Raw genomic sequence first — 10,030 nt, forward strand, 5'->3', positions numbered from 1 at the left:
AAGCCTGGGGATTAATCCAAACCCCTTAAAGTGATAAGGAAACTGAGGGCCCCAAGCTGACTCACCTAGGGTCTCCCAAACAGCAAACATCCAGGGGAAGCCTGAACCCCCAAATCCAGGGCTCTTTGGGGGATATTTCCCCAACCCCCAAACCAAACCCCAAAACATGCAGCTTCATTGGTTTGCCAGAGGAGCAAAGCTTCCACCCAAGACAACTAAAGACATCAGGGTTTATTTATTTATTTATTTTTATTGAAACAGTAAATTGCCAAATTGCCCTTCCCCACTGCAGAGCAGGACGAGGGCTGAGGTTACAAGTTTGAATATAGTTTCATTTTGTTTGACGACGTCAAACCTGGTATTTTGAAAAAGCTTTGACACAAATCTCCTTGACTTATCAATTACTACAAAAGAGCAACACTGAACAGAAGTAAATTCAACTGAAGAAATGATGCCTTATAATGAACTTAAAAGAAACATTTTTGCCTCTGGGACTTCACTGGCTCCCCAGTCAAAGTCAGAGAGGCAGGGGGGCATCTTGGCCTGGGACTTAACTGGATCCCCAGTCTAAGTCAAAGAGGCAGAGGGCATCTCAGCCTGGTGGCCATGCACAGGCTGGAAAGTGGATGGGCTCCCCTCAATCTTGCCCTGAGGTTGAGTAGTTAGGGGTGGTAAAAGAAGGACCCCTCTCTCTTACACTAGCTTTCAACAAATGATGCTGCACCCTCTCCTTACCCCCCAACTCTTGTCTTTGGCCTATGATTAGGATAGTTAAAGGGATAGAAAAGTCCCATGTCTGGGAGCTGGGCCCTTCCAAAATCCTAAGAGGGAAAGTAAAGAGGTAAATTAATCTTTGGGGAAGCTAAAGGGCTGGTTCACCCCTTCTCTATTCTATCGGGGTAAACACTAAATTCATTCTTGACCCAGTGAAATCCTAAATTGGGCCAGACCACCTCCTCCTCCCGCAATGGGAACACACTCTCCTCTCTTCCCCAATCCAGTCCCTATTTTTTCCAGGTTAATCATCTGGAGTCAACAAGGTTTTTCCTAACAAAGTAATAACTTGTGAACTAAGCACTCTTTTGGCAACACCCGTCCCCTTGCCCCTGGGTGGTACAGCCAGGCAGCATGGCCCACTCCCTCTCTCCTTTGAAACTGGGTGGGCCTGAGGACCCGCCGGGCCCTCAGTTGGCTGGCTCCTGGGGAGATGACTGGCCGTGCTCACCCATCGCCGATGAGTCTGAGACGTCGGTCAGAGTGGCTGAAAGAGAAATACAGGAGGGTGTTCCATGATTCTTCCTGATGCCTCGGGCTGCCTCCTGCCCTTAAGTCACTGAGCTACTCCAAGGCAGGGTTTGAACTCAGATTGGGTAGTTGAGTAGTTAGGAGTGGTAAAGGAAGGACGCTCTCTTTTACACTTGCTTTCAATAAATGATGCATCCACTGTCTCCCAGCCAGTAGTCTGTCTGCTGACCAACCATTTGCTATCTGTGTGTGTGTGTGGGGGGGGGGGGTCCTGACTCAATGGAATTCCAGGCTTGGGGATTCTTTCTGACAAATGACAAGATCCTTCTCCAGTTGGTCTGACCCACTGTAGGCCCAGTGACCCAGCTGCAACCAGGCCCAGGCCAGAGCTCTGGACCCTTCTCCCCCACCCCCGCTTTTACTGCATTTATCACATATAAAGGCCTCTTACCAGTTGACTCCTTGGGGGTGTCTGCCAGAACATTCAGCGGGACAGGGGGAGGAATGTAGTGGATCCCTGGGAGAAAGCCTGGAGGGATGAACTGAGGCAGCGGTGGGTAGTAGCCTTGTCTGAAGTCTCCACTGGTATCCTGCATCTTTGAAAAGAGAGACCAGAGATGGGAGGCCAGAGCAAGGTCCATGGGGGGGGGGGTGGTCACTGGGCCAGATTTTTTTTCATTTCTCAGTGAAAGTAAAACAACCTCTCCTCTCTTTCTTCTTTTAAAAGGGCAGTGGGGGCGGGGCTCACTTTGGGACTAAATGGAGCTGTTGAAGGGGATCAGCAGCCGCTGAAATGAAGTGAAGGGAAGGAGTTGGGGGCTCTTGGTGACCTCGGCATTACAGACAGTGGAAATCAGAGAAATCTTTCATGTGGTTTTTTAAATGAATGTACATTTCCAAAGTCAGAAATTCCCCATCTGTGGCCCGTAGGGACTCAGTGAATGGGGAAGAGGGTCTCTGGACGCTGGAAGTGCAGGGCTCACCCGGAAGGTGAGAGCACAGCGTGGGGAGGGGCTGACTCAGCCCTGGCGAAGGAGACCCCGGGGCCCTAGAACACTAGATGGGGAGCTGGAAGGGACCTCAGAGGCCGCGTCTGCCTCCCTCATGTTACGGATGAGACAGCGGAGGCCCAGGCAGCTGAGGGGGCTAGGTGATGCGCAGGGCAGGGACCCCAGGCGGTCCTCCTCCTCCCGCACGAAGCGGCCTCTTTTGTGGGTGTCACGTTCTCCTTGGTACAAGGGAGTCATTCGGGGGAGGGAGCGGCTCGAATGCTTCCAAGGAAAGGAGCCTCGTCCTTCGGGCGCCACGGGTGGGCACCTTCCCCAGGTGGCGCCCGGGGGAGCCGAGGGTGCCCGACCCGACTCACGTGCAAAGACGACGAGGTCCCGGCTCCGTGGTTGCTGGGGACGCGGAAGCCCCTCTGGAGGGGGATCGCCGGGGGCGCGGAGGAGCCGCGGTAGCTGCTGGGCTGGTTGACCAGGCCCAACGGGAACGGGCGGTAGTGGTACATGTTGGTATAGCCCGGGTACACCTTGGGCGGGTCTCTCTCCAGGTACTCGGGCCCCATCATGCAGTCTGGGGCCATGTTGGAAGCGTGCCCTGGCAGGAGATGGCAGGAGAGAGAGCCGGGGTCAGCCCCGGGGCAGGCGGGCGAGGCTCTGTGCCCACGGGCAGCGTCCCAAGGGCCTTCATTTACGAGCCTGCGCCTCTGGGGCTGCCCCGAGGGAACCCCGGGTGGTTCCAGAACCTTCTGCGGTTCTGCTGTCCCACCGCTCCGGCTCCTGCCTAGCGCTTGTGGGCACGTGGGCATCTGGGAAGGCAGGACTGCGCAGGCGCGGCTGGGCTCCCACCTGGGGCTGCCGGGAAAGGGCCGGCGGGGGGCGGGGCGCCAAGAGGAGGGGGAGGGGGAGGAGGGAGGAGGGGGAGGAGGGGGGGGGAGGGGGAGGAGGGTGGGGGAAGGGAGCGGAGGAGGGAAGGGGGAGACAAGATGGCGGCGGGGAGGACAAGATGGCGGTGTGGGACACAAGATGGCGGCAGGGGAGACAAGATGGCGGTGTGGGACAGAAGATGGCGGCGGGGAGGACAAGATGGCGGTGGGGGGAGACAAGATGGCGGCGGAGTAGAGGGAGAGGAAGAATGAAGAGAAGGGGGAAGGGAGGGCAAGGTGGGGGAGGGGAGAGATGAGAAGGAATGGGGAGAAGGTGGGGGAGGGGAGGGACGCCGCAGGCGCGGCCGGCCGCATCGGGGGTCACGGACCGCGGGGCTCCGTGCGCGCTCTGCAGAGCAGGGGCGCCGGCCCAGGCCCGCCCCGCCGGTGTCCCGGGCCCCAAAGCGGGGCCGTCGGACGCCAGTCCCGGCCGCCTCCCCCCCAGACCCGGCGGGCGCCCGGCCCCTCGGGGGCGCCGGCTCTTTCCTCGCCCCGCTCCGCCAGGTGTGCAGGGGGTGCCGGCCCGGCCCTCCGCCCGGTGCCCCGTCCCCGCCCGGCGCCCCGTCCCCGCCCGGCGCCCCGTCCCGCCCCGGCGCCCCGGCCCCCCGCCCGCCGCCCCGGCCCCCCCGCCCGCCGCCCCGGCCCCCTCGGGGCCGCCCCCTCGGGCCGCGCTTACCGTAGTCGGCGTAGGGCGGGCCGGGGGCGGCCCCGAGCGGCGGCGGCACGGGCACGGGCGCGGGCACGGGCAGCGGGCGGCGGGGCCCCGGCTTGCAGCAGGCGTCGGGCGGGCCCGGGGGCGCGGGGCCGGGCGCGGGCGGCGGCGGCGGCGGCGGCGGGCGGGCGGCGGGCTCGTCGGCGTCGGGCGCCTGGCGCTTGAGCACCTTCTGCGCCGCCATGATCTTCTGGCGCTCCGTGATGAGGTGGCACTTCTCGCAGGGGCACTGCTTCCAGCGGCACTTGCCCACGTGGCCCTTGACGGGCACCAGGAAGCCGTGGTTGCGGCAGCGCGAGCACTTGGGGGTGCGCAGCATCTTGTCGGCGGGGGCCGGGCCGGGGCTGCGGGGCGGCGGCGGCGGCGGCGCGGGCTCCTGGGGGCGCCCCGGCGGGAGCCCCGCGCGGCCCGGCTCGCTGCCCTGGGAGCCGGCGGGCGCCTCGGCCGACCACTTGCACAGCAGCCCCTTCTTGGGGTGCGGCAGCGGCCCCCCGGGGGCCCGCGGCGGGGAGGCGCGCGGAGGCTCGGGGCCGGCGGCGGGCGGCTCGGGGGGCCGCGGGGCGCGCGGGGGCTCGGGGCCGGAGCGCAGCATGGCGGCGGCCTGGCGTCCGGGGCGGCGATGGCCCGGCGGGGCGCGGGGGGGGGGGGGGCTTTGAGCGCCGAAGCTCCGCGGCCCCGACGCGCGCCCCCGCCCCCCGCGCGGCCCCGACGGCGCCCGCGCCCGCCCGGCCTCCGGGGCCGCGCGGGGGGGGGGGCCCGGGGGGCGGGGCCGGGGGCACGCCGAGCCCCCGCGGGCCGCCCACGTGGAGGCGCCCATGCGTGCACGTGTGTGCTCGGGCGGGCCCATGTGCGGTGACGGCGGCCGGGCCGGGCCCGCACGTGCCCCCCCCCCCCCCCGCCGCGACGGCCCTGCCGTGCGCGTGTCCGCCCGCCCACGCCCCTCCGGGCGGGCGGCGGCCGCGGCGACGCGTGTGCCCCGACGGGGCGGGCCCGAGGCCTCCGCGGAGGCGGGCGCGTGCACACGGCGCGGCGCGCGCGCCTCCCCGTGCGGCCCCGGCGCAGTCGGGGGGGGCGGGGCGCCTCTCCCCGCCCGCCACCCCGGATGCGCGCACCGTCGGCGCAGGCGCGCTCCGGCCCGAGCCGGACCCCCGGGTGCCGAGCCCCCCCTTCCAGGAGAACCCCCCCCAAGCTCCCTCCGCCCGACGCACCGTGTTGCCCCTTCTGGGAACCCCCTCGCGCCTGGATGCCCGTCCGTCGGGACCGGGCCCCAAATGCCCCCCCCGAGAGCGCCCCGGCCCCGAGGGGACCCCCTTTTCTGTTTGTGCCCCCGCGCTTACAGGGGCGGCCCGGGAGGAAGCGCCTCGTGACACAGCCGCCCCCAGCGGGGCCCGCACCGCCAGGCCTGTGGCGTGCACTTATGCGGCGCCTCCTGCGTACCCCAGCCCAGCCCCCAGCCCGAGCGCCCCAAAGAGACGTGGCCACGTGGCGCCGGGGCCTCCCCGGGAGAGGGGGCGCCCAGGGCCGCCTGCCTGGGGACGGGCGGGCGGAGAGCCGGCCCCGGGCCAGCCTGACCCCAGCCTCAGTTTCCCCTTGGGGACTCAGCGCAGGCCCAGGACTGATTACGGGGTGCGCTGTGAGCGGTCAGAGCGACCCGAGCCCGAGGCCTGAGACCTCGGCCAGAAAGGAGGGGGCCCCAGTCTCTGAAGGGAGACACAGCTGGCACCTGCGAGTGTGCCCAACCTGGCATGGGGGCTCCAGGCCCGCTCACTGTCTGTGTGTCTGTCTCTGTCTCTCTCTGTCTGTCTCTGTCTCTGTCTCTCTGTCTGTCTCTGTCTCTGTCTGTCTTTCTGTCTCTGTCTGTCTCTCTGTCTGTCTCTGTCTCTGTCTGTCTCTGTTTCTGTCTGTCTGTCTCTGTCTCTGTCTGTCTCTGTCTCTGTCTGTCTCTGTCTGTCTTTCTGTCTCTGTCTGTCTCTCTGTCTGTCTTTCTGTCTCTGTCTGTCTCTGTTTCTGTCTGTCTGTCTCTGTCTCTGTCTGTCTCTGTCTCTGTCTGTCTCTGTTTCTGTCTCTCTGTCTGTCTCTGTCTCTGTCTGTCTTTCTGTCTCTGTCTGTCTCTCTGTCTGTCTCTGTCTGTCTCTCTGTCTGTCTCTGTCTGTCTCTCTGTGTCTGTCTGTCTCTCTTTGTCTGTCTCTTCCCCCACACCATGCGAGAACTGCAGAACTCTCACTTTCTGTACAGTATCTCTCATTTCTGTCCGAGATGAGCTCTAGGAAATGGGCTCATTTCCCATTTTCTGTGTGTGGTCTCTGTGCAATGGAAGGGAGGGAAGGAGACAAGCCTTGGACACAGAGGCTGCATGCGTCTTCCCCACTGGGGGTCTGGGCACAGCTTGAACCTAAATACCCTTGGAGACTGACAATTCTAGCCCAGTCCCAGCTCTCTAAGGGAGGAGGGTGGCTGGCCTTGTGGTCCCAGCTTTGTGCTTGCTCCGCTCCTGGAGGGAATCAGTCTCCCTGGGAAAGGGGGGGGGGCAGGTGAAACGGACCCCAGAGAGATCCACTCCTACCAACGTTTCTCTAGACAGACAGACAGACAGCTAGGTAGCCTCAATGAACAATTTACTGGGCAGCTTAAACCCACCCGCACATCTTGTTTGTATTAGTTTTTTTGGTGTCTCTCCCCTTGGAATGTGTTTCCCCCTTTCTTAGCATGCTCTGAACTAGAAGAAAATGAAAAGAAGTTGTTGAAATAATTTTTAAAGTACACAAAAGGAACCAACAGAAAGTTCAGAAGGAGAGGGCAGCTAGGAGATACGATACATAGAGCACTGGTCCTAGAATCAGGAGGACCGGAGTTCAAATCCAGCCGCAGATACTTATTAATTACCTATGTGACCTTGGGCAAGTCATTTAAGCCCATTGCCTTAAGTAAATAACATTTTTTAAAAGTTCAGAAGGAAACAGAAAGACAGGGCCCTGTCAAAATGTTTAGTAGCTGTGTTTTATATTGACAGATTCAAGGTTTCCTAGATAATCCCACCCTTTGTTTATGGAATTGCACATTTGTTGATGGTCACCAAGTTGATAAGAAGAAAAAGAAATTTTTGAAAATTTTCAAAAATATGTATATTTCAAGCTGTTTCTTCTTTCACAATATGACTAATATGGAAATAGGTTCCCATGATTGCACATATATAACCCTTATCAAACTGCTTACTGTCTTAGGAAATGAGGAAAGAGAAATATGAAACTCAAATTTTTTAAAAATGAATATTAACAATTATCTTTACATTTAATTGGGAAAATGAAATACTATAAATTGGTGGAAAAAAGTAGACAATATTTTTTAAAAAGAAAGAACATTTGCAAAAAAGTAGGGAAGAACTGAACCCGAGGGATTCACTAGAGGGCTTTTTGATCCCCTGCACCCTTCCCATTCTGATCCAGCAATGATTACACTGCCCCGATGGGGCGAGATCCTTCTTATTGTGGGGTCTCTTTCATTTTTTTTATTATCAGCATCCAGCCATGCTTATTAAATTGATTTGGAAAGAGGCTCTCTCTTCTCAATTCCCTTTCCAGTCACTTCTCCCCCACACCCCACAGGGGTTAGAAAGGCAGGGGGGGACCAGCAGTGACCTCCCCTCAGTCTATCATCTCACAGCAAATGCTTCTCCCCTATGTAGAGATGCCACAGTTCAGTGGCACCTCTAGAGTCAGGATGTCCATGGTCCAGTGTGACCTTGGAGAGAACCTTCCCCTTTGCCAGGCCTAAAACGACTTCTAATGTGGGATATAATGGGGTTGGGTCCAATAATAAAATAGTTGCGTGATAAATATATATTTATGCAATGCCTGCTATATGTAGGTACTGTGCTAAACATTTTTAAATGATTCTCATTTTATTTCCACAACAACACTGGGAAGTAGAGGCTATTTTTAATCCCTATTTCACAACTGAGTTGAGACAAATCAGTGAAGTGTCTTGCCCACGGTCACATATGTCAAAGTCAGGATTTGAACTCAAGTCTTTCCGACTCCAGACTCAGCACTCTGTTCATTTCACTCACCACCAAACTGCCGGTTTTACCAGTCTTTAATATTGTAAAACTGTTAGTGAGTTTATGAAAGAAAATGAATAAACTCCAGGAAAGTAATCTAGAGGAAACTTTGAGAAGGCAACACAAAATAACATAAAATAAATTTAGAAAAGCAACAGACCTATAGGAAACAGTGTCATCCACATGCAACAGTGTGAAGAAAAGACAAATTAGAAAGAATGGCTAAGGTAACCAGGTGGACCAGACCCCTTCTGCAGTCTGGGTTTCTTGACCTCGTCAATCTATAGTAACTGTTTTCTGTAAAGTTACCAAGGACCTCTTCACAGAGGGGTCCAATGACCTTCCCTCGACCCTCGTCCTTCTTGGCCTCTCTGCAACCTTTCACAATGTCCATCATCTTAGATCTTCTCCTGGGGGACAAGGTGTCCATGTTAATAACGAGTGATTACTTGTTCAGTTAATTTGGTCAATGTAGCCAGCCAAGCAGGTGAATTCAGGCTTTTTAGATACTTTTGGGGGGAGAGAATTCAAAGACAATAAGACATCAATGCAATAACCAATCACTGTAGCCATGAATGAAGCAGTTTTTCAAGGGGAGTTAAGTAAAAATAAGAAACAAAATGAACTGCCCCTGATTTCAACTCATTCAAAACCCTCCCTTTGTCTTTATGTGGTTCTGCTGAGGGTTTAATTCCTATTCCATTTGGATATTTCCATAGAGTTGTTATAAGAGGGTTGAGAGTGTGAGCTAGATGTCCAGGTTGGTTGGAACATAGAGTCCAAGAGAGGGGCAAAAATAGAATAAGACTGCACAGGAAAATGAAATAGGGCTATGTAAAGCTTATGTTGATCCCAGAGTAGCTACAGTATGTTGAATAGGTGAGGGACACAGTTAGACCTGCCACTTGGGAAGACCCCTCCGGCTGGGGTGGAAAGGATGGATCAGATTGGGAAGAGATCCGAGGCTAGGAGACCACCTAGGAGGCTATTGAGGCAGGCCAGGGATGAGGTGATGAGGGTCTGCACTAGCAGAATGTTATCCTAAAACAGCCTGTGAAGTCCAAAGTATAATGAGCTCCATTTTTACAGATGAGGAAACTGAGGTTCAGAGACAGGAAGGGAGTTTTCCATAAGGATAGACAGCAAGTCTCCAGCCTGGGCTTCAGATCCATGTCTGTCTGGACTCTGGACCCAGCCTCTTTCCCATTGCAGAAATGTTGCCTATTGAATCCAGTTCATGCACACCCCTCGGGGCTGGCATTCAAGGCTTCCCACAGTGCAGCTCGCTCCAAACTTCCTTTGCAGTCTTACAGACTGCGGTCAAATCCTTTCACACTTTGGAACCCCATGTTCTTCATTCATAAATGGAAGATGATCACAGGATAGTCGGGGGCTCCGAGAGAGAGTGGAAATTAAGCATCTTGTAACCTTCAAGACTGGAATCATGTTGGTTCTGTTTATCATCATCATACATCAAACTGGGCTCCTCTTTCCCACTTGCCCTTCACCCCTGAAATCCCCTCTCCTCTCTGGAATGCCTGGCCAACTCCTACCCAACTTCTTTTTTAAAAAATTTAAGGCAATAGGGTTAAGTGACTTGCCCAAGGTCACACAGCTAGGCAATTATTCGGATTTGAACTCAGGTCCTCCTAAACCCAGGGCCACTGCTCTATCCACTGTGCAACCTTGCTGTCCCCTTCCTACCCATCTTTGAGACCACTCCCTCCAAGAAGTCATAGAACCAAGCCACTCTGTTCTGGCCATGAAGAATCTTGAAACCAAGCAAGGGGAGGGAATATTGTGATGCCCCCAAATAGTAGTATTATTAGGGAGAATTGTAGGGGTCAATAAGGAGAGAGCCAAAGAACTAGGAGAAGCTTGAGGGTCCCAGGATTCAGAGTGGAGAGTGGCCGTAGAAGTCACCCCATCCCAGCAAAGAGGGCTCCTTCCCCCAGGGGTGCCCAGGTTTCCTCATCTGCTCCCTTACAGGGTGGACAGATGTGGTCACTGCCCCAGGGACCTCTCCCAGAAGCACAGAAAAGAGATGCTGATGGACTCTAGTTACATGCTCCTCTAAATCAAAGGAAGG

At 56.8% G+C, this 10,030-nt stretch overlaps 1 protein-coding gene across 1 annotated transcript; it reads right to left on the bottom strand.

Annotated features, from left to right (window-relative positions):
* Positions 1 to 230: 230 nt before the first annotated feature.
* On the bottom strand, positions 231 to 4,253 carry DMRTB1 (DMRT like family B with proline rich C-terminal 1). The gene is made up of 5 exons (XM_074220848.1): positions 3,992 to 4,253; positions 2,612 to 3,137; positions 1,697 to 1,841; positions 1,226 to 1,261; positions 231 to 821 (listed from the first exon to the last, which is right to left on the bottom strand). The coding sequence occupies exons 1-5, from the start codon at positions 4,201 to 4,203 to the stop codon at positions 772 to 774; spliced, it is 969 nt and encodes a 322-aa protein (XP_074076949.1). The 5' UTR covers positions 4,204 to 4,253; the 3' UTR covers positions 231 to 771.
* Between the last annotated feature and the right edge of the window lie 5,777 nt (positions 4,254 to 10,030).

The sequence above is a fragment of the Macrotis lagotis genome, chromosome 2 (genome assembly GCF_037893015.1).
Source record: "Macrotis lagotis isolate mMagLag1 chromosome 2, bilby.v1.9.chrom.fasta, whole genome shotgun sequence".
In the NCBI taxonomy this organism is placed as follows: Eukaryota; Metazoa; Chordata; class Mammalia; order Peramelemorphia; family Peramelidae; genus Macrotis; species Macrotis lagotis.